Consider the following 24,750-nt stretch of genomic DNA (forward strand, 5'->3'; position numbering starts at 1 on the left):
TGGCGTCGGGTCAGCCATAGCTCTGGCAGAGGTTGTCCTTGAAAGGGCAGCTGCTGTGAGAGTCCTCTCAGCCCCACCCACCTCACAGGGCGTCTGTTGTGGGGGAGGAAGGTAAAGGAGATTGAGCCACTCTGAGACTCAGATTCGGAGTGGAGGGTGGGATATAAATCCAATTTCTTCTTCTTCTTCAGTTTTACCACTCTATGGACTGGATCTAACCAGTTTTTTATGCTGACAAAAAGGAAGGAGGGATCCTCATTGAGTACCAAAAATAGGCTGTGCTGAAAATCAGGGGATCTTCATGTACAAAAGCCATATAGAATGAGGGATGTAGTATGGAGGGGAACTGGGCAAGACTGAGTTGAAAAGCGGACTGGATCCAGCCCTACAAATGTTATTTCTGTCTTCACCCTTAGGGAAACTCAAACTCTGTCTTTTGGGCAAAGACTGTGTTTATCTTTGTAAGTGCTCAATAGCTAGGCTTCAATGTTTTCTCAAAACTAACTGTAAAAGGATTTCATTTTTTTCTTTGTCATAACATATCTGAATTTAGTACAGTCTGTTGAGCCTCTTTGTAATACACTCTTTCTCTATGATCAAGGGAAGCTATTGCAAGTCAATTCTGGTGCCAAAGAACAATTATTTTTTGAAGCGCCAAGAGGAAAAAGGCATATAATAAGACCCACCGAGGTATGAAGGAAATAAGCAATTTGTTAAATGGTTGTATGCAATGCTACCCCCACTTTTGACATTTATACAATATTATTATTTCTTTACTCTTTGTCAGAGTTGCCTAATGCATAAAAATGTTCTGATTGATTTCCAGTCAGTCCTTGCCAGATCCTCTGAGCTGTGTTATACTAGGCTCTTCCTGCTAATATAGTTGTCTGGTGCCCTCTGTGGGGAGCCAACACATTCTCTAGCTAGAAAAGTACAAGAGATAGAAGGAATAGCTGTCTAGGATAAAAGGTGACTAGTTTTGCAGACCTTGTCCTCACTCTTTGTATCTTGCATTGACTTAGCTTGAAAGAGTGACCAAATACCTGGTGCACTGTTAGCAGTTAAGAACATAAGAAGAACCCTGCTGGATCAGACCCATGGTCCATCTAGTACAGCATCTTGTTTCACACAGTGGCCAACCAGTTCCACTGGATAGCTAACAACAGGGCATAGAGGCCGAGGCCTTCCCTAGATGTTGCCTCCTGGCTCTGGGATTCAGAGGCTTGGTGCCTCTGAATGTGGAGGCTTTCTTCAGTGACCATGCCTAGTGGCCAATGAAAGACTTGTCCTCCATGAATCTATCTAATCCCTTTTAAAACCTGTTTTTTTTTTCCTGTGGCCATCACTACATTCTCAGCCAGCAAATTCCACATTGTAATCACTTTCTGTGTAAAGTTCCTTGTGTCCGTCCTGAACCTACTATCCATCAGTTTCATTGGATGCCCTTGAGTTCTAGTATTTTGGGAGAGGGTGAAAAAATTATTTTTTGTCAACTCCCTCTATTCTATGCATAATTTTGCATACCTCTACTTTGCCCCCTCCCCTTTAAGTCATTTTTTTTCTGAACTGGAAAGTTCCAGACTCTTCAGTTGGTGCTCCAACACACTAATCTTATTGTTTGCCCTCCTCCATACTTTTTCTGCAATGACCTTTGTGAGATAAAATAATAGAGTTGGAAGGGACCTCTAGGGTCATCTAGTCCAATCCCCATATGGAGATATGGAGACTAGAACTGTACACAGTATTCCAAATGAGGCCTCACCATAGATCTTTACAGGGGCATTACAATATTGGCCATTTTATTCTCAATCCTTTTCCTAATAATCCCTAACATAGAGCAGGGGTGGCCAACGGTAGCTCTCCAGATGTTTTTTGCCTACAACTCCCATCAGCCCCAGCAATTGGCCATGCTGGCTGGGGCTGATGGGAGTTGCAGGCAAAAAACATCTGAAGAGCTATCGTTGGCCACCCCTGACATAGAGTTTGCCTTTTTCACTGCTGCGGCACACTGGGTTGACATTGAGTTATCTACTACGACCCCAAGAAATTGGGATTTTTTTTTACTCAATGTACATCACCTTACGTTTACCAGCATTGAACTTTATTTGCCATATTGTTGCCCACTCACCCAGTTTGTGGAGATTGACACTCTTTACAGTCAGCTTTGGTTTTCACCATCCTGAATAATTTGATGTCATCTGCAAACTTGGCCATTGCACTACTCAGCCCTAGCTCCAGATCACTGATGAATCGATTAAATAGTAGTGGCCCTAATATCGATCCTTGTGGGACTCCACTGCTTACTTCTCCCCATTGTGAGAGATGTCCATTGATTCCTCCTCTTTGCTTCCTGTCATTTAACCAATTTTTATTCTATGGAAGAACCCATCCTCTTATCCTCCAATACTCCTTCCTGGTCCTTGTTCCTCAAATACTCCTTGTTCCTCCCTAGTCCCCAGAGTATTAGCCCATCCTGTTAACTTTGCACACTAATATATTTTACTAGGTTCATGGAGACAAATCACTGGGCTACTTGGGTATTTGTATGTAGCCCTATTGTAGACCTGGGGATCCCAAGCATTGTACTGGGCTGCTCTTTTGCCAACTAGTGATATCTGAAATGTGTTGGAGAATTAGTCCCTTAGAGAATATAAATCCTGATGCATTTGTGGTTTAGAGTTGTTTTCTGTTCTTGCCAGATTGAGAAGATTGAGTGGGATACCTGGACATGTGTTCTTGGTACAACGTGTGAAGGAATTTGGCCAATGCACAGTGATGTCACAGTTATAAATGCAGCCTCTCTTACCAAAGACGGTACCCTTTTAGCTACAGGAGATGACTTTGGCTTTGTGAAGCTGTTTAAATATCCAGTGAAGGTAATATACCATGTAGCATAGTTTTTGAAAGTGTTTTTTTCTGAAAGTGGTATGCATACACAGAATTCTAGTCTCCCATTTTACCCTTTGACACAAGTGTTAGTTTGATTAGGCTGGATGAGTGACTTACTCAAGGTCACAAAATGGGTTTCATGAGTGAGCATGGTTTTGTACCTGTGTCCCCCCCCCCAGTCAAAATCTAGCCCTCTGGCCTTTGCACTACTCTGGCTATCATGTCAATTGCTTATGTTGCAGGGCCAGCATGCCAAATTCAAGAAGTATGTGGGTCACAGTGCTCATGTCACCAATGTCCGATGGCTACATAACGATTCTGTGCTGCTGACAGTGGGCGGAGCTGACACCGCACTGATGATCTGGACACGAGAATTTGTGGGCACCCAAGAAAGCAAGCTGGTTGACAGTGAGGAGTCAGATACTGATGCAGAAGAGGATGGCGGTAAAGAGTTATATGGCTTTTTGTTGTTGTTGCTACTTTCAGGCCATACCATTAATCTGCACAGATAGAGAAGTGCATTTACATAGCAGGCTGAGTTCATTATGTGATTCTCTGGAAGAATCATATTATACAGAACAAGATGGTTGTCTGAGGTAACAGAATTCTCGACTATGTTATTACAGATAGGGAAGAGTTATACTTATGCATGCTACCTCATACCCTCCCCTCAGTATGTCAAATTAGAACAACAGGAAGAGACCTATGCCAATCTTTTTCTGCACAAAGCACTACTTAACTACATAGGGGGATTTTTTGTTGGTTTCTATATGTGAATGTTTTTAAAAAAAATTGTTCCCCACTTATAGTCTGAAATGCTATGTGTCAACTTATTTTGTGTAAAATGTAGATTGGCTCTAAGCAAGAAACATGAACAGAATGGTTGGCTAGCACTGGATGGTTAAACTTGTTTCAGAGTTATTGTGGGAAAACCTTTCTGCACTATAATATATTTACTTTTTTGTCATGATACTTGCCTTGGATATCTTCATTTGGAGGTGATCTGGAAACTATTTATTTCTTTATTATCATTTTCTGTTGCACATTCCTCTAAGGTTACGACAGTGATGTTGCAAGAGAAAAAGCTATTGATTATACCACAAAGATCTATGCAGTGAGCATCCGAGAGATGGAAGGAACCAAACCACACCAGCAACTGAAGGAGGTCTCAGTGGAAGAAAGGTATGTCACAGAGAGATGTTCACTGATGTGTCTTCTGCTATGTAGAAGCCATTGCATGCAAAGAAACAAGTGTCTGCACATTAAAAGGGCACAGCATTCCAGAAGGTGCTATGCACAAACCATAAAGCCTACACTGAGCAATCCACATTAAACTGCAAGCCAGTTCATTCCCTCATCAGAGTTATGTGCTTGTTCTAGGGTGTCATGGGCAGAAAGCTAGCCTGTAATGATTTTTTAAAAAATGGAACATTAACGTATGCTTTAAAGTGTCACAGCAGATTCATGACCTGGGAATGTGTTGCAAGGATTTTTGCATTTTAATTATATTTGCATTGGGGGTTTTTTTAATACCATAGCTTAATTATATCTTTTAAAATATATATTGTGTTGAAATAATAGATTTCAAACATCACAAAGCAATATAATTCATATTTAGGAGCAATAAAATTATGTTTTGAGATAGTTTCAGAATGTTAAATGTGTATTATTGTTTTCTGTTTTTAAGTAAAGTCCCTTTGGTTATGGTTAGCACTTGTAAAGGTATTTTAAAGCGTCTTTTTTATTTAAACAATTTTATTATAACAAAAATAAAGATCATTTACACACAAAAATTGTAAAAATCACATACAAAAGCCTTCACTCACTACATCAGTACTATACAGGTCTAAACAGTATCAACCATCAATTATAAAACAATAAAGTCCAACAATTCTGAATTAAAAAGTCTTTTTAACCTTTCTGTGTGCTGTTAGATGGTGTTGCTGTTCTTTTCATTAAATCATGAAGGCTGATATTTCCTGTGCCCAATTAATGTATTACCCAAATATAATTAGTGTCTGCATCTTGTAATGTTCCAGCAGTATGAATTAAGGAAAATCATAATCTATCATATTTCTATCCCACCATTCCTCCAAGGAGCTCAAGACACAGTTCTCCCCTCCGCCATTTTATCCTAACAACAACCTCTGTGAGACAGTATTGATGGGACCCCATAATCCACAGATGCAAGGACTGAGGATCTTTCCCATGTTCCCTTCCCCCAGCAGTCCTTTCTGTTAGAAGAGAAGAACCAGATGCTGTCTATTAGCCTCTTCCTCCAAAGGGGGATTACAAGAGAGTAAGATAGATAGGCAAAGTTTGAATTTCCTTCCTCTTTACTCTTCTGCCTCTGTCCCTTCAATGTGTAGACTGATACTCTTAGGCAGCATGCTTCCACTTCTCTACCTCTTATGGCGGAAGGTGGGATATTTCTTCTACTGACAAAAGCTCTGGTATTTCATATTGTAGCCCCAAGACTGTCCTACCTCACAGAAGCAGTGGAAATATTAGAGCTTTTATCATGGGAAGACCTTCCACCACAAGAGGACTGAGGAGGCTCAGGTTCAATTTCTCACTCAGATGTTAATTACACTGGGAGAAATGGAGACAGTCATGGGGTTAGATCCTGGGTTAGATCTCTCCTTAGTATCATATGGGGACAAATTTCAAGAGAAAGTTTGAAGGCAGTTTTCCTCTGTGACATGAGTGTCTTGAGTTTCACACAGTGACATTATTATACCAAAGGCCTCCATGTGTACAACTGATGCTGCACACCCCATATACACACCATGTGGTAACTGATATAATGCATGTATATGACTCCCAGTGGAATCCATGAGTTTAGTAAATGATCCTTAAAAGTATTTGAAATCCATGCTTCCAGGCTAGTTAGCAGATGGCACTTGCCATATTACATCTTTGATTTTCAAATTCACTGAAAGAGTAAAGAGAAAAAGCTCAGGTGTTACCAAACTTTTGCTTGGGGTTTTCACTACAGAGATAGTCTTTTAATTTTTCTTTGAACACTGAGGAATTATAAAAGGAGATAGGAGAAAAAGGGTGTGCAGAGTATCATGGACGGGAGCAGAAAGGGATGACTATGGAGATGTTTGTGGAGACAAAAAGATTGGAAACTATCAACTTGCTCAGATAGCCATGGTTTTTACAACCAGGAGTGCAACAACTCTGATATCCTAGCACCTCTCTGTCGGCTGAATAGGCTGTAGGCTGAATAGGTTCAATGGACGAGGAGTTGGAACTCTCAGAAGGAGGAGGTGGAACTCTCAGAAAGGTTCAGGAGCTGTGCTCCTATGAGCTCCCACTCAATCTGAGGCCTGGTTAAGAGCTTTTAAAGATATGGGTGGGAGTAGGCCTCATTTTGGGCAGGAGTAGAACCCCTACATTTTGTTGTGCTCTTTCTTTCTTACCCCCCACTTCTTACTTCTGGGTTCCACTGTTCAAACCCCCTGTGAGAATTTTGCTGAACTCTAAGATTTGACAAACTTTCTAATATTTCCCCCCACAAAAAATGGGAAAATAACCAAAACGCATAAAGCAGACAAATGGAAATCTTCACCATGCCATTTTAAGCAACATAGGAGAAAGTAATTTTAAAAGTATGATGGGAGTAAGGCTTTATTGTGACAATTATAATTCAAGAAGCATTTTAAGTTAGATGCTGAGCTGATATAATTTAGTACACCTTCCAGTGATGTCAGGGGTGTGTGACATATGCAAATGAGTTGTGCTAATGAGCTCTGACATCTCTTTTCCTATGAAATGGCCCCTGGGTGGGAGAACTAGAAAGGAGCTGTCCCTTGTTGGGGGAGGGGGAGTGTGACATGTGAAAGATAGCATCCTCTTTATGCATTTTATTCTCTCAGCAGGAAGGGGAGATCAGATGCCTGTTATTTGTAAATTCCAAATTAGATTAGCAACCTTCTTCTTTTTTCATTGCTTTTATTAGTCTGCATTCTAATCCTGTAACCTCTATTTTTCTCTAGAGTTTTGCCAGTAGAAGAAAGCATGTATTAGTTGCCTTGATTCCTGTCTATATGTCTTGATTCCTGCTTATGTGCCTTGCTGTGGCTCACATTACCAAAGCAACTACGGTTGCCAGATCCCTGTAGCTCCTAGTGGGGGGGGGGGGGGTAGGGTTCCTGTACCCACTGGTTTGGGGGGGAGGGAGTAGGGCCATCAGCTCTAGGTTGGAAAATGCCTAGAGATTATGGGGGTGGAGCTAGGTGGAGGTGAGGGACCTCGGTGTCCCTAGAATTCTATAGAGTCCAGCCTCTGAAGCATCCATTTTCTCCATGAGAACTGATCTCTCTAGTCTGGAGATGAACTGTAATTTCAGAGGACCCCCAGGTCACACCTGGAGGCTGACATCCGTAAAAGCAACCCCAGTTGGGTGCTGCTCCTGGCACCAAACTGGTGAGGGGGCAGGGATCTGGAAGGGGGTGGTCTTCTGAAGCAAAAGCTCTGAACCCCACTTAACAGGGAGTTGGGAAGCCAGAAGGGGTTTTTGCTGGAATGAGTGGGACCCTCTCCAAAATCACTTTCTCCCTAGCTTCAGAGCAGGGCTGGGTATTCCTTGCTCAAGGGCCATTTGCCTTAGCAAAGTGGCATGTTGGACTCTGGGGCAGACCTTTTAAATGTGAAATAACTGTGTTCTGTAAGACGCTACACTTAGGTTATATAAATAATTATATTCAGAAGATATTCCACAGTATTCCACAATATACAATCAATTATGAATTATACATAACTGATTGAATATTGTGGAATATCTTCTGAGTATAATTACTAATATAATCTAAGTGAGCATCTTACAGAATACAGTTATTTTGCATTTAAAAAGTGGTTCCTTATTTGTGTTCTCTTCCTTCTGGCTTTGGAACTCTGGGGCAGAAGCATGACAGGGTGCCTTACTGGACCCGGAAAACAGTAAAACTGTTATTTGCTGTTTCAGTGCTACTGAGCAGGTGTAAACTGTTTCGAATGATGGGCTTAGAGCTGTTTTGCTTAGCGGCAGCAACCCAAAGGAGCCAGAGAATGCTTGTGAATGCAGTGTTTGCAAGACCATGAAATCTTCTGCACTATCTGCAATATAAATGCTTACCCATCTTTTCTGAATAGATGCCTCTAACTGTATTTGTTATGTCCTGCATTCTAATCTCTATGTACAGCACAGCGCACACTACAGAGGCGACCAGTGGAACCCCACTGGTCCCCGGATGTAGCTCGCTAATACGCACCGCCAATCAAGATCTGTGGCGGGAAGTTTAACTGACCAGGATTGGGCCTGGCCTCAAGGAGGGTTGTTCCGGGGCATGTATATAATCGGGACCCGGCCCTCCATTCTCCCTCTTGTGATGTACCAGCTAATAAAGTATGTTGCCTTCAACACGTCTCGTCATCGAGTACATTACAGTATTCTTCTGTTTACTTCGACACTTCCTCTGTTTGCTACCAAGCTAAAAAGCATTTTAAAAATACCGTGGGTCCTAATGGCCATGGGAGAGCTATCAGCTAGCACAGGAAGCCCTCTGTGTGGCAGAAACATTCTAACATGCTGCTTTGAACAGCATGAAAAGTGGCCCGACAGGTATAGTTTTCCCAAATTCAAAACACCCCACTTGGTGAAGTAGTTTCACTGACAGTTATGGCCTGATCCCATGGTCTGCTCTGCAAGGCAAAGGCATTCTCGACTGACAATGTTCAGATCATGTGTCACCTCCCCTTCCCCCAATCGTATCACCTGCTTCCCATTCTCCTCTGCATCCAATAGTAGCTCCTTGTTCCACTTGCCTCACCCTATCTTGTCCATATTTGGATTATAAACTCAGGGTAGGGAATCTGTCTTTTTTTACTCTATAAAGCACTAAAAAGTACTATATACATCAATGACATGTCGGATAGTTGTAAAAGAGCCCTTGCGTGTTGCATTTGTGCAGCAGGACAAGGTGGGTGAAGCTTCATGAATGTAGTTGTACCTTTGCACAAGTTAACTGTGACAGAAAAAGGCTATGGGTGGAAGTAGGATGGGGGAAATGGTAATGCTATCCCTGCCACCAGGACCATGGTCCTTCCTTTCATCACTTAAATATACTTTTCTGTGTGTTAAGTGCTGTCAGTTTGCTTCTGACAAGGTGATCTTATGAGTAAGTGACCTACCAAATGACCCATTGCCCAGGTCTTGCAAACTGAGCGTGATGGCTTCTTTGACTTAGTCAGTCCATCTAATGTCAGGTCTTTGTCTTTTCCAGATGCCTTCTACTTTTCCTAACATTATTGTCTTTTCCAGTAAGACTTGTCTTCTTGTAATGTGACCAAGGTACAATACCCTCAGTTTAGTCATTTTAGCTTCTAGGAAGAGTTTAGGCTTGATTTGATTCTCAATCCACTTATTTGTCTTTTGAGTAGTCCATGGTATCTGTAAAACTCTCCTCCAACATGACATTTAAAAGGAATCTACTTTCTTCCTGTCATATTTCTTCATTGTCTAACTTTCACACCCATAAAGAGTAATGAGGCATGAATTAACTTGAACTTGGTTGCCCACACATCTTTACACTTGAGGATCTTTTCTAGCTCCTTCATGGCTGCCCTTCCCAGTCTCAATCTCCTGATTTCTTGGTTGCAGTCTCTCTGGTTGATAATGGAGCCAAGGAACAGAAAATCTTTAACAATTTCATTTTCTTCATTGTCAGTCTTAAAGTTGTGCAATCCCTCAGTAATCATTAACTTTGTCTCTTTCATGTTCAGCTGTAATCCTGCTTTGGCACTTTCTGCTTTAACTTTCATCAGTAGTTGTTTCAGATGTCCACTATTTTCTGCCAGTAATGTGGTATCATCTGCATATCTCAGATCATTAATATTCCTTCCACTGATCTTCACTCTACCTTCATCTAAATCCAATCCAGTATTTCTTATATGTTCAGCATATGGATAAAAAATACGTAGGGGGAAAAATACATTGTTGTCTGGCCCATTTTCCAGTTGGCAATCATTCTATTTCTTTATATTCTGTCATAAGACTGGGCCAGAGTACAGGTTGCTCATCAAAACAATCAGATATTGTGACACATGCATTTCTTTTAAAACAAACCATAACTTGTCATAACAACTCATAAATATGAGTACCAGTGGCAAATCTCAGAACCCAAACACAGAAGCTGCTGTCTAGAACTAAGATGCTGAAGCAGAAGCATCCCTTCTCAGTTAACTGTAGGACTATTTGTATGTTGGAGCACCTTTGGCAGTTTATATCAAGGGCTTTGTGTGTGAGAACATGCTGTTAGGCAGGCATCCTTCATGAGATAAGAACATAAGAGAAGCCATGTTGGATCAGGCCAATGGCCCATCCAGTCCAACACTCTTTTGTACAGCTCCCGCTTGTTCCAGAAAGCATCCCAGTGCCTAACAAACTTAAACCCTTCCTCCTTACACCATCGTCTCATCCACACATTGAGACTTCTAATTTGTGCCTGTCTCTCCTGCCCTGCACATGGAACAGGTAGCACTTCTGAGAAGGCTACCTTGGAGGTCCTGGCCTTAAGTCTCCCACCTAGCAGCCTAAATTTTTCCTCCAGGACCTCACGACTGCATTTCCCCACATCGTTGGTGTCAACATGCACCACGACCACAGCACTGTCTATCAGCCTATCTACTACACGCATAATGTCCGCTACCTTCGCACCAGGCAGGCAAGTCACCATACGGTCAGTACGCGGTTTCGCCGCCTAGCTGTCTATTTGCCTAAGGATCGAATCACCAACTACCAACCCCCCCCCTCTCCCCCTGCCCAGGGATGGTTCCTTGGCCTGAAAGGATTCCCGCTCACCAACCGAAGAAGAGGTCCCTTCTGAGGGTGCATTCCCCTTATCCTCAGCATGGTGCCCTGTTCCCTCTCGACCCGCACGCTCTCTGGCAGCAATGGGGCTGCCATGTTCAGAGCGGGGCTCATCTAATATGTCCCCGAGAGTCTTCTCCAAGTGCCTAACTGACTGTCTCTGCTTCTCCAGGTCAGTCACCTCAGCCTCAAGGGTACGAACTCGTTCCCTGAGGACCAGGAGCTCCTTGCATCGAGCACACACTCAAGACTTCTGTCCTTTGGGCAGATAGTCATACATGTGACACTCAGTGCAAAACACTGGAAAGCCCCCAGCCCCCACCCCCCTGCTGGCATTCTATCTTCATTATATATATATATATATATATATATATATATATATATATATATATATATATATATATATATATATATATATATATATATATATATATATATATAAAATATACAGTAAATGCTGTTTGTTTAAGTGGCTCCCCTTCTGGAGGGTCAACTTACCTTATTGGGAGAACAAGGAAATCAGGGATCTGGGTTCCTGGTCCTTAGAGAGCCCAGGAACCCAAGACTCCTCCTCTCTCCCTGCCCAGGGATGGTTCCTTGGCGCGAAAGGATTCCCACTCACCAACTGAAGAAGAGGTCCCTTCTGAGGGCACATTCCCCTTTTCCTCAGCACGGTGCCCTGTTCCCTCTTGACCCTCATGCTCCCTGGCAGCAACGGGGCTGCCACGTTCAGAGTGGGGCTCATCTAGTACGCCCCCGAGAGTCTTCCCCAAGACCCACAAGCCCCTTCTGGACACCCTTCATGACCAGCACTGTCTCCTGCTTATTCCCCTGATGGATTTCAGACATGTTCACTGCTGCCTTTGGAGAGCGCATGAGTGCTTTTAGATACTTACATTGGCCCAGATAGAAGAGAACATTAAAAGAAGTTACTGACTGGGACATTTCCCACATTATTGGAAGGTTTTATTGGCCTATTTTATTGCAGCAGAGTCTTCACCTGGGAGACCAAGAGAGAATGGCTGGCAGGAGGAACTACCACCCCAGGCAAATGCTTGGAGAGGAGAGGGATGTCCTAACTAGAGTCATATCACAAATGGATCTAGACAGAGTTGTCGAAACAGTGCAGAGCTGGATACCAGATTGTCCTTCTCAGCCCAAGCACGTACCCACAGAGACATCATGGAGAGAGAGGATCTATTTATTTAAAAGATTTTTAACCTGACTTTTTGGGCCTGACTTTCTCCAATTAGGGTACCTATCCAGCAAACAATGTTAGTTAAAGGCAATCATTGGCCAAAAGGATCAGATGAAAACATATTAAGTTGCAACTGTTTAAAAAACAGTATAGCAACAACATATCTAGGAAGTAGGTCCAGCAATAGAGGTACAGGATCCAGATCATGGCCCCCTGGAAACTTATAAAACAGCAGCTAAGAGGTCAATCACAACAGGTAGAAATCTGGGCTTCTTCTGTCCTAGTAATTTGAGCATAGGCATTGCCTAAAACCCATGTATTCATTTGTAGCCTCTCCTCTCTACCTACCAATGGTCTCATGCTTTCCACATGTCTACAAAGATATATATATGATATCACACTCACTCCACTTCTTTACTGACCAGTCAACATTTACCATTATACCATTTATACTGTGGTGCACATGCCAGTGCTCATAAACCACAGCAGCTGCCCTCCAAGATTAATGCCAGTGCCTTCAGCAGTCAACCAGGCTCATTGCCGAGAGTATCTTCCATTTTGTCCTCTGAGATTTTACAATGCTGAGCTTCCTGCTGAATAACAAACACGTGTCTGTCTCTCTCCCTCTCTTTTCCATAAACAAAGGAAATGTTCAAGTGGTTTGAACATGGTGAAATTGAAAGCCTTATTTTTGACACATTTGATTCTCTCTAGACCTTTGGCAGCTTCAGCTTGAGCTGGTCCCAGTGGGCCACATAACTGATAGACAAGCACAGCTTGTAGTGGGAGGGGGGCAGTACTCAGTAATACTGAGTAACAGCACATTTTGAGAGGGCTGTCCCAAGTCCTGAAGAGAGAATTGGTGAAAATCAGTGCAGCCTTATATACTAGCACCCCTTTTTAAACAACAACTAACACTGCTGGCTTTTCCAGAGAAGCCCATAGGACAGGCTTCCAAAGTTGAGTTCAGGGGGTATCATACATGGTCCTTGGCTTTTCCCAGGAGTGGGGAAAATTGTCTTCTGGATCTAAGACAGTGTTTCTCAGATGTATTCTTTTGTTTCTTTTTTAAAAAGGAAAAGTATATCAGAGTTCATATATAAATGGAGCTTTTTGTATCTCACCCCCGTATTTGCAGAATTTCAAATTCTGAAAGCAAGGGAAACATGGGGTGTTTCACATATAGAGGCGATCATATTCAGTCACACCTCACATATTCAGGCAACCATGTGCAAAAGCAGAACTGGGCTCTAGCTTGGATGCACTGGATCATTTCTGTAGATAGAATTTCACCCCATAAAGTTTGGCTTTCTCATCTCCCACCTCCTGCTACAACCCCAAATGCTTCCTGAAATGGTGTTTTCAGGAACAGCATTTCAGAAGGTATTTGGGGCCGTAGCGAGATGGGTGGGGTGAAAAGACTGTAGCATTTACGGTGTCATCCTAAGCAGTTACATGCTTCTAAGTCTATGAAATCATTGGGCTTAGAAGGGTGAGAGTACCCTGTTAATTTTCTTAGCATTTCCTGCGTATCTGTGGGGTTCTGCTTCTCATTTGTTGTGCAAAATTTAAAATTTGCACAGCAAATGGTAAAAAAAAAGAAAGGAAGGTGTAGTTTCGATCAGCAATAGTTGTAAATGGCAAAAGAATTGTGAATTTCTATGTCATAGAAGCCTTATTATATCGACTGTTGGGAGCCCTGCCTATAGTCCCACATTGATTTTCATTGTTGCTGCTGTTTGTTTAGTTCAAAAACTGTTGCTTATACTTGCAGAATTTTCTCAGACATCTACCCTAATTTTCCACCAATATGCTCAAACTATGAGATTTTTTACGAAAGACTTTAGGGGCCTGTTCAGACACACAGTTTAATCAGTTGTCACTGCTGTTTCCTACCAGATTAAAAGTGGCTGATCAGACAGCAACATCTGCCTCCCGGTAGTCCATCATTGTTGCCGCCCTCCAATCCTTCTCCAAACCAGATCATTTTGTTACCTGCTCCTTTGTGGTGTTTTTTGAGTTGTCTGCTTTCACCTCGTAGTTTTCTCTGTCTGGATAGTTCTGCTGCGATATTAACCAACTTACGAATGTCTGAAGGCTGTCCCAGAGCAAAAGGAGCCTCAGACATCTGGTTTACGATCACCAATTTTTTTTACTACTCAGCGATATGTGCATAACCACATAATGTTTTTGGCCTGTGCGCATATGCGCATTATGCTCTTATGCGCATAATAGCGGAGGAAACAAAAAAAGAACTGTATGGTGCCGCTGTGTGGATGGCAGAAGACGGTTTCACCGTGGAGTGATTCGAATTGCAGTATGGCAGTCTGATAGATAATATTTGGAACAAAACCGGGTCAGTTTAACACGGACTCAACACACTGTGTGAACGGGGCCTCTGTATATAATTTTACAACAACATTTTATGAAAACTAAATCAGACTTTGATAGTTGTCCCGGCTGCACTGCACTGGGACTGCCACCGGCATCGCCCACCCCCGCTCTGGACCGGCGTAGGGCCCCCGAGCTGCCCACAGGCCCCCCCGGACCAGCCCAACACCCCTGACCCAAGCAAGCAGCCACCCCGGCTGCCCTCACCTACCTGGGGGGCAAAGGAGATGACACCAACCACCGCAGCATGCCCAGGAAGCCAGGGCGATGCATGGCTCCATGAAGACACTGTGGCCGGGAGCTGCTGCACAGACCAGCAGGCCCTACCCCAAACTCAGGCACAACGGGGAATGAGGGGGCATTGACCCGAACCGTGGCAGGCCCACAGCACCCTGAAGAACGTCCAGGCCCCAGCAGCCCTGGGAGAGGAAGAGAGCTGCTGGGCGTCATTGTTTAAGACAGAGGGCGGGGCCTGGGAAGACAGCCACTGGGGAGGGGGCATGAGCACTAGGAGGGTTATAAAAGGGAGGAAAGGTGGCCAGTGGGAGGTCGGTGATGACCCATGGTGCAGAGTGGAGGCCAGTTTGAGTTGAGCACAAACAGAGCGATAGAGAGATTACATGCAGATGAGACAAGCACAGCCAAGGAGGCAACAGGATGTGGCAACCTGACCCAGCACCTTCCTCTGAGACCTGGCTGCCCAAGGGTGGGGCCCTGGGGTCTGCAAGGCGACAGCAGCTCAAGAAATATTATTATTTCTTTACTCTTTACTCATTCTTAGAATAGAATGAACTCCATACCCAATTTGGCACCGCCCCTCCAGTGGTGCCCGGGGCAAGCAAATCTTTAAATGATGATGTAAACAAAAACAAATGCCTTACAAAGGAAGCTAGACACATGCAAAAACTAATGAGAGTAAAATTTCCCTGGACAAAGTATTCCAAAATGTAGGCATAACTACAGAAGCATCTTGTAGCCTGCCCACCACAGAGCATTCTTTGGTTATTGGTGGCACCACTCAGGGTAGCCTGTTGTGTGACTCTGGTTGACTGCACTTAGCTCCCTATACAGAGCCGAAACCTCTTTATAGGTAGAAACTGCAAGGGCTACAAGTTTGATACATTCAAATGAAATCCTTCAAAATCCAGATCTCCTTATGCAATACCACATAGTTTGTGGTAATACATTTAGCTTTGATAAAAGGTCATGCCAGTGAAAAGTCGTATCTGGGACATAACATGTTCTGATTTTATAAGTGTCAAGGTAGGCTGTACCTTTAAAGCCAGTGAGTAATGTTCTTTTTGTCCTTTTTGAGGCTACCGCTATACTTGAATGTAGTTTACTGTTGAACAGCTGCTGTATTGGCTTGGTCAGTAAGATGTCATTTATTCATATCTAAGACTTTGTGTACCTACATTCTTCTTCGTTATAGTTTACTTAAATGCTTTAGGTATTCGTCTGTTCAAGGTATTCTTCTAAAGCCAAAAAATCCTATGTACTACAATAAACAAGAAATTTACACCGTAATACTGACTAGAAGGGTGGTTCTGTTTCAAAATAAATCCTGCAGTTATCTTAGTATGTACATTCTTCTGAGATAATTAATTGATGTTTCTCTCTCCTCTCCCATCCTTGTTGTTTTTCTTCTCTCCCTTCTCCCTTTGCCCCCTCTCCCTTTCTTTCATCTCCTTATTTCTCCTTTCTTTCTTTTTTTTCTTGCTCCTCTGATTGGCTCCCCGCCCCCTTGCTTTCTCTGTAATTTAGGAGTGGGGCACCTCTCAGAGGAGCTGCAGGAACCGTCTCGTGGTGTGGGAGTCCTAAGAGAAGTGCTCCCACACCACGGGGCATTTTGGTCAGTGGCGGGACTGTCCCGGACAATCCAGGACAATTGTAAGCCATACAGTCTTATGCTTAGGACAATGCAGACAAACTTGTGTCTTCTTGTATGGGAAATGATTTATGTGGCTAATCAGAATTGCTTTAACTGACTGGGCTGGAATGTTAATGATACTTCTAGTATTGTTTGATGTTACTAATATGGGGGAGTATTTTCAGAGGGGTTGCATTTTGCCTTTTACTAACACCTGATGCATATCTTGTTTGCAGCATTGTGACTGTTTGACTTGCATGACTAAGTGAATCAATAGCCTTATGATATCAAGCGTGATAGTGACCTTTAAAAAGAAGGATCAGTACAGAAGCCAATTCAAACACTGTCTGCTTTCTCTTTTCTCTGTCTCTCTCTTTCTCATTGCACTTGCCTGCCTTGGCCAACTTTTTTTGGGGGGGGCAAGTGTGCCATGTCAAGTCAAAGTTAGTGCCACCTTAATGTGACCTTCATTACACATGCAGACTCATCCATGTCTGTGTGACTATCATCTACTGTGCTAGGAAGCAGTGCAGTGTGGGAGAGTCAGGCAGGAATACAAGCCTGGCTGTATGCCATAGCCAGCACTGCAGGCCCACATGCTCTGCTCCCAAAGTGCCATCAGTTCCCACTGCCTTCCCCATTTTAACACCTGTTGTCTGTGCTTGCATTTGTCTGACTCATAGAAGACAGGCCCACCATTTCCCTTTTCAAACATTATCAGGTGCTTTATCTCAATGATCTCCTTGTGATGGTGCATTAAGAGGGATATTCTGCTTTTCAAAAGTCATGTTTTCTGGTACTGACAGCAACTTGATATGGCTGACCTTTCAGAATGGCTCCCACTAATTTTTTTCCTGCCACAGGTTGAATACTGCAGCTTGTTGCCTTGTGTAAGGCATGTTCATTTATATGTGAATTCTAGAGACACAAAGTGCTTCCATAGGAAATCAGTCTCTCTCTTTTTTAAAAAAATTCCTGCTTCTCTATGATCTTATACAAGTCCTTATTTTGGTCACTTGCATGTTAAACGTGTTTTAGTCCTTATTTTGGTCACTTGCATGTTAAATGTGTTTTAATTGCCAATCAAACATGTTTTCATCTTTGACTTGAAACCTCTCTCCCTCAAGATGGAGAGTTTTGTTGCCATATTTTTATGTTCCAAAAAGGCATTTGGGCAACATAGCAGTCAATTTTAAGGTCATGAACCTGCTTGATTGTTAATTTATAAGCAAATATTTCAAGCTGGTATAAGCCTTCAGCTGTCACATACCACCCTCTCACACTGAAAAAAAAAAGAATAATTGAACCTGGCTAAATGCAGTTTATTTGAATTCAGCCCTTCCATGACACCTGATCTGCTGCAGAAAAAATGGAAATTTTTGATCAAGAAATGTTAAAGAAGGAGTGTGTGTGATGGAAATGAAGACTGTATTTTATTTTTATTGTGCACTGCAGCTATTTTTCAAAGGTACCCTTCCCTAGCAAGGACCCTGGAAAGCTGGCCCTGCAAACTAAAATGCCTCTGCTAAATGCATGCCAATTATCAGCCATCTTGATTAGTGGAGAAGAATGCTGATAGAAGCATTCTGAAATGTGTGGAAAGATAGACAAGCTCCTAATTTTTCGGGGAAGATTTCCCTTTGTCACAATGAACTCTTCTGTGAATGCCTCTTCCTTCTTCTTCGTAAAGCAACATCAGGTGGCCCTTTTGCTTGAAAAGCCTGAACACATTGCATTGCTTTCAGCTTGTATCAGTCTATCAGACCTTACCCACCCACCCTCACACACCACTGTCACCAGCCTACCTTTTATGATGGCTTTACTTTAGTCGAGGCTTGTCTTGCACAGAAAGAAAGCCTGGCAGTGCAGGCAATGAATATAATGCTGTGGAATATTTATAGAGCCTAACTGAATATGGCTTTTGTTTTCTGAAATTGCTCAGGGGACTGCCTGTCTGCTATTTGTATGCTCATTCTCCCCCACCTCCCACTATCTGTACTCTAGCGCACGTACAAAATCTGCTTGTACAGAAACAAGAAGCTATAATGCGTTCTGCTGATTCACCACAACGCCCACATACAGCCATAGGCTGGTCATATATTACTGATCTGATTTTTTAAAAATTCATAAAATGTTACCTATTGGAAGAGGATTCTTTGTCAAATATGAATTCACAAAAGCAGACAAGACGGATGCCTAGCAGAACACTCTAGATGTCAGCACATTCAGGCAGGAAATTAAATTGAGAACTTGTGTCTCCATTTTGGTCAGCCAGCTCCAGCGCTAATACTTGAAGATCCACAATAAATGCTTCATGATGAAGACAGGTGTAACACTGTAAAAGCAGTTGCAAGTTGTTCATCACCCCTGTGCTAGGCTTTGCAATTTGTACAGTAGACATATATATCCATGAGCTGAGCTCTGATTTAGCCGCCGTTCCTTATTCCACAATTCAGATTAAGTTATCTTCTTTTTTAAGGAAAAAAATTAAAGTTACAAATATACACGTACACTTATTCATGTAAACACCTGTCATGCAATTTATTTCTGCCCACAGCCATTTTAAAAACAATTGCAAATTTGGTCCTGCAGATTTGGGTGCGGTGACTGTGCAAGAACAAGTCAAGCACAGCTTTCATCTTGAACCGGACTTTCAGGCTGAAAATTTGCAGAACAGCTTTTTGAAAGCCTTCTGAGGAGAGAGAAATGTATGTGTACTCTGAGCATTGAAGGCACTTCTGAACTGGCCTGAATGTTCTAAAACTAAAATTTATCTTCACTCTTAATTGGACTCATTTTTTTTGGTATTGATCTTTTCAGACAGCCACATATATCAGAACCTCCCAATTGTGCATGGATGCTCAAGGTATTCATGGTTGTCTGGACATGGGCTGCTGCAGCACATATATTTTGCATGGTTTTACAACTTCAGTACATGTGAATGACCTCTGAATTTTTCAAGGTTCTAGTTCATGTCCATTGAAACTGTGTGCCCATGCAAAATATGAATGGTGCCACTGTTCAGACAACACAGTGACCATATGTATTAGGAGCAGTTGCCATGCTCCCAGTATGTGTAGATTTAATATCTATAAAGGACTGCTGCTATTTATTTTATTTATTTAGAACATTTTCATTCCAACTCTTCCAACCAGCACCTACAGCTGTTCAGCAGTATAGGTTTTCATTGTGAGCTTTACAGACAGTTTCATTATAGATAAATATCTGAGGAGACAGACTCAATCCCCCAACATGTTTGTACAGATATTTGCATCCTCCACATAATATTTGCCTTTCAGGAACCAATGGAATCACAGTCCTGTCTTCTGAGTCATTCTTTATTTGATTAGTAAAGCAGTTTATTAGTTATTTTTAGCTTCTAGTAATCTTGAAGGAGTGAAATTATTCTTTTATATACAGTCTGTATTGAATCTTCATTGACTCATTAGTTCAACCAACAAGAGCAGCCAGCCTATGAGGTCTGAATGAAGCATGCAATCAGTCATCTAAGGAAAATCATTACACAGCAGCCATCATTTGTTATGGTAGCTTCTCAGTCAACAGTTGCTGAACAGCCAGCAGTGGCTGAACAGCTCCAGGAATTCCTGGATGAGACATCTGCCCTAGATTCTTTCCAGTCCAGCTTGTGGCCATGGTTTGAGACCAAGACAGCTCTGGTCACTCTCATTCTGGACAATCTCTGGTTACAGCTTGACACAGGCCGGATGGGGCTATTGATCCTGTTGGATCTGTCAGCTGCCTTTGAAACAGTAGATCATTTGGTCCTGGTCAGCTGCCTAGCTTCCTTGGATGTGAGGGGTATGGCCTTGAGCTGGTTCCCCTCATTCCTCCAGGGTTTGTCCCAGATGAATATCATAGGTAAAGAGAGGTCATCACCACAGGCCCTAACTTGTGGAGTTTCACAGGGGTCAGTGCTCTCCCCAATGTTATTTCACATCTATATGCACCCTCTGGTGGAGATTGTTGGAAGGTTTGGAGTGGGGTGCCATCAATATGTAGATGGCACCCAGCTCTACCTCTTATTTATGGAGCGACTGGTAGCTGGAATTCTAGTTTTGGCCTCTTGCCTGGATGCAGTGGCTAGATGAGGATTGAAGAAGAAGACGACAAAGACATTGGATTTGTATCCCACCCTCCTCTCTGAATCTCAGTGTCTCAGAGCAGCTTACAATCTCCTTTACCTTCCTCCCCCACAACAAACACCCTGTAAAGTAGGTGGGACTGAGAGAGCTCTCACAGAAGCTGCCCTTTCAAGGACAACTCTGCAATAGCTATGGCCGACCCAAGGCCATTCCAGCAGCTGCAAGTGTGGAAGTGCGGAATCAAACTCAGGTCTCCCAGATAATATTCCACACATTTAACCACTACACCAAACTGGCTAAATCCATCTAAGACAGAGATTATGTGACTGGGGAAGGCTGGACCACTGGGGTGGCCACTTCTATTGACCCTTGATGGTGTCTGACTCTCTACAGTCAACTGTCAGAATTTGACTTGATTATTTGCTTTCCATGGACAAATGCATCCTTGATGACAAAGACTGCATTTTACCATCTATGCCTGGCCCACCAACAGGCTCCCTATCTGTCTCAGGAGGAGCTTGCCACAGTAATATAGGCAACAGTCACCTCGAGACTAGGCTACTGTAACATGCTCTACACAGGGCTACCCTTGAAGATGCTTCAGAAACTGCAAGTGGTCCAGAACACAACTGCCAGGTTGCTGATAGGAGTGTCCTGGTCAGTGTATATAACCCCTATCCTACGGCAGCCACACTGACAACCAATTAGTTTCTGGTACCAATTCAAAGTGTTGGTGCTTACCATAAAGCTCTAAATGGCCTGAGACCACCTCTCCCAGCATGATCCTCCCCATCTTTGCTGATCTTCATCTCAGCATTTATTGAAAGTCTCTGGTCCATAAACTGTCCACCTTGTGTCAACAAAGGCAAGGGCCAATCCAGTAGTGACCCCTGTCCTGTGGAACCAGCTGCCTGAAGAGAAGCAGGCCTTGCAGGACCTCTCTAGGTTCCATAGGGCATGCAAGGCTGCTCCTTTTCAGGCAGCCTTTAGGTGATTGTGATCCATGAAGCAGCTGGTATGCTTCAGCTAAGTCTTCACCATCCATGCATCCTACCCTGCTTGATAATGAATAGATTTTAATGGTGATAGATTTTAATTGGTTTATAAAATTTATTTATTGCATATTTTGCATTGCTTTTATCAGATGTATTTTATGTGCTGTTAGCTGCCCCAAGTCCCGTTTGGGGGAGAGGGAGCAGAATATATAAAAATAATAATAAGCAACAAACTAGATGTTACTGAAGATGCACAGAGCTAGTGCTGCTCCATTTCTTTTGCTCCCCCTTCTTGAAAAGTAACATCACTGTGCTGCTGTGCATTTCCCCACCCGTGCCTCACAAGCGGCTTGTTGATGTGAGGTCCAGCTAATGCTATCTCTGTTACTCCTGGATGAGTGCATATCATCTCTCCTCGAATTGCCTGTGGCATATGACACTATCTTAGATAAAGTAAACCTAGCCCCTCACTGTCTATTCTGATAGGCGGCAACTCTTCGGAGTATCAGATAAGAGTCCACCACACAATCCATTTGAAGTGGAGATGCCAGGGACTGAATCTGGCACATTCTGTCTACAAGCGTGCACTCTCCCAGTTCAACTGTTGGCCTTCCGATTACCTCAGTTATGTCCCCTGCCTTGTTAATAGGTTATTTGTTACATGTGAATCTCCACCTACCTCTAATGAACTCTGAGCAGCATGGTTTCCAGGCAGTTTCTTGTCCACTTAGCATCCTGGTCCAGAAATTGAACTATGATGAAGTTCTTGCAGACCAATCACTGTGCCCCAATAAATTTTAAAGTTAAATGAAGATTAATTTAAATATTGTAAACTAAAGGCAAATTGTGGAAGCAAGGGAGAAGTGCATTTAGGCAAACTCTGTGACAATCCCATACCAGTCAATGGCCTGGTTGAGCCATTCAGATCCTCAACAAGATCTTTTGCATAGCAGCAGCCAGAGCTAAACCCTGTAAGCACACATGTCTCGCCATCATCATGTGAATGATCTTTTGTATCTCATGGGCAACCCATGTGTATGCTGTAGTCATAATTCATCCCAAATGGGTGCTCCTTCCCCACATGCACAACATGGGCCTGGATACCTAAAATGGACTCATGTGAAATCTATCCTAAATTTTATTAGTGTAAATTCTGGGACCTGCTAAACCCCTGCACATTGCAAGTAATTTAGTACAATCCCTGAGGGGAATGAGAACAACAATTGTCCTTAAAATAGCAGGGATACTGATTACAGTGCACATCGCTGTTTAAGAAGGAAACAGCCATCTGAGCTTATGCAGGCCATTCACTGATCTGCTGCTGCCAGGACCAACACCAAAACTCTGGTGGTTTAAAAATAAAGGTCCCCTAAATCCTCTTCAACTCTGATTATAGCTTGAATTAATCTACTTTCCTGTTTGTTCTTGTTTGTAAGCTGAAGCATGGTGGCATGTAAATGTAATAAGTAGCTTGGAAATTTAAAATTATTCAACAGCAGCTGTGGTCAGCATTCATTCATCGCACAGTAGCTATGGGTCAAAATACACTGCATGTGGAAAAAAATGTTAGTGGGCAAATTGTGGATTTTTCTGACATGTTGCATGAATATTACAAAAAACAAAAACCTCTTCCCCATATGAAATTGTGCCATTCTACTTTTCACAATTCAGTAGTAGGCATTAAAACTTTCAGGTTGCCTGTATATAGAATTAAGCCCCTACATTATATTTCCAATCAAAATCAGGAACTTCCATACCTGCTGTTTAGCAATTAAAAGTGCTGTGGAGACATATTTGTGGATCTTTCAGGTTCTCATCTGGGCAGAGATTCTGTCTCCATTTTATAGAAAGGCTGATTTCTCTTTCACTGTAGCTAGTTGAAGCTGTGAGGATTTTACTGATTTCACTAACTACATTCAAGCAATACAGGATAATTTTGTGCAGAGCTGGGTCAGTCACTTCTTCAAAGATCTGTACCTCTTCATGATTTATCCTACCAGCTCTCATCCCAGTTTCTATTTATCAAATGTCTAAGACCAATATATATGACTACATTGCCCACAATGGGATATCTCTTTTCAATAATGGCATTTGGCAACTTTTACATACCACAAAAGCAGCAAGGGAGAGATTTATCAGTCACACAGGTAACCTATACAAACAGCAGATTGTTAAAAAAATTTCTGGATTTTCTACATCAGGCTGCCAGTGAGAACATTGTATGAGTGAATGCTCCTCCAGAGAAATACATAGAAATCTAGCATATCATGTTTGACCCCAGCCTTATCCTTGACATGCTAGTTTTCTAAATATGAGGGCTTGTGTGTGCATATGAGAGAGAGACAGAGAACTAGAGCATTCAGATATGTGAATTTACCCCTCCTCTTTCCCAGCTAACAGTCAGAAATGGTACAGTTCAAGATCTGTTTGTGTAGACTAAGCCAGAAACTGGAGAGATCAAACAATTTCATTAAAAATAATAAAGCAACACATTAAAACCACTTTGAGAGTCTGTACTTTTCTCCAGTGTCCACTCCTGCCATTCCAAGCATACTCACACTTTCTTGTTACATTACTGGAAAGAAACCGTTAATACTTGTATTATGTTTTAACTTGCTTTCCTTTGGAGGCAGGGAATTGTCAAGTAAGTATAAGCCACATCTAAAACAAAAAAAGACACAAATTTCTTGGAGTGTACAATTGACATTGCAAAGATTATTAAGGGTAAAGACTATAAATGGCATCTTCTACTTGCAACTGTATGGATTTTGCATCTTTAACATTTCACTTTTTGAAATCAATTGGTGCAGTCATTACTAATCTTCATCAGACTTACTGAGAAGTTACATGAATTGTGATGTGGCATTATTTTCACATTTCTTAAGTGGATGTCTAAGGTGCTAAAACCACAGAAGGCATATGTTTGTATATATACATGTATATATGTATATATGAATATGCAGAATATTTGTACATATTTGTGCTATGTATAGAAAAATATAAAATATATATGTATGTATATATATTTTCAAACTATATCTTGTGTTTCTTATCTAATATGGCCATGTCATAGTGAACAGTGTCCTCTAGGGGTGAAGACAGATGTAACATTAATTCATGCATAAAATTGGCTTCACAACTTGAGCTCAGACATGTCTTTGAAGCCAAAGACTGGATCTGCTCCTGTCTTTTCCTTCCTCTCATGCTTTAGGGCAGGCTGACCACCTATGTTGTTTTAGAGTACCATAAGTATGTTCATTTATATATCTTACATTCACTTAGTATCCTCTCACCCACAAATAAAAATTCAAATACTTTGAAAGAAATTATAAAACTACTCTGGGGATGGGAAAGGATAGAAGTGTGTTGATGTAGCAGATGCTAGCCAACTGACAGCTGCTACAACTGTACCCTGAAACAATTTTTTGTGGTTTACTTTAGAATATAAG

At 42.3% G+C, this 24,750-nt stretch overlaps 1 protein-coding gene across 8 annotated transcripts in view; it reads left to right on the top strand.

Moving 5' to 3' along the window:
• The window catches only part of EML6 (EMAP like 6), a 239,166-nt gene that overhangs the window by 178,934 nt on the left and 35,482 nt on the right, over window positions 1-24,750 (top strand). For 5 of the 8 annotated variants that reach the window (XM_060249187.1, XM_060249202.1, XM_060249219.1 and 2 more), the window contains 4 exons: window positions 602-690; window positions 2,700-2,876; window positions 3,132-3,333; window positions 3,945-4,088. In XM_060249187.1, coding sequence (XP_060105170.1) covers window positions 602-690; window positions 2,700-2,876; window positions 3,132-3,333; window positions 3,945-4,088 — 612 coding nt within the window. Of the gene's footprint in view, window positions 1-601; window positions 691-2,699; window positions 2,877-3,131; window positions 3,334-3,944; window positions 4,089-16,097; window positions 16,251-24,750 lie in introns of those variants that run through there. The other 3 variants (XM_060249195.1, XM_060249210.1, XM_060249242.1) reach the window with 2 other exon arrangements.

The sequence above is a fragment of the Heteronotia binoei genome, chromosome 1 (assembly GCF_032191835.1).
Source record: "Heteronotia binoei isolate CCM8104 ecotype False Entrance Well chromosome 1, APGP_CSIRO_Hbin_v1, whole genome shotgun sequence".
In the NCBI taxonomy this organism is placed as follows: Eukaryota; Metazoa; Chordata; class Lepidosauria; order Squamata; family Gekkonidae; genus Heteronotia; species Heteronotia binoei.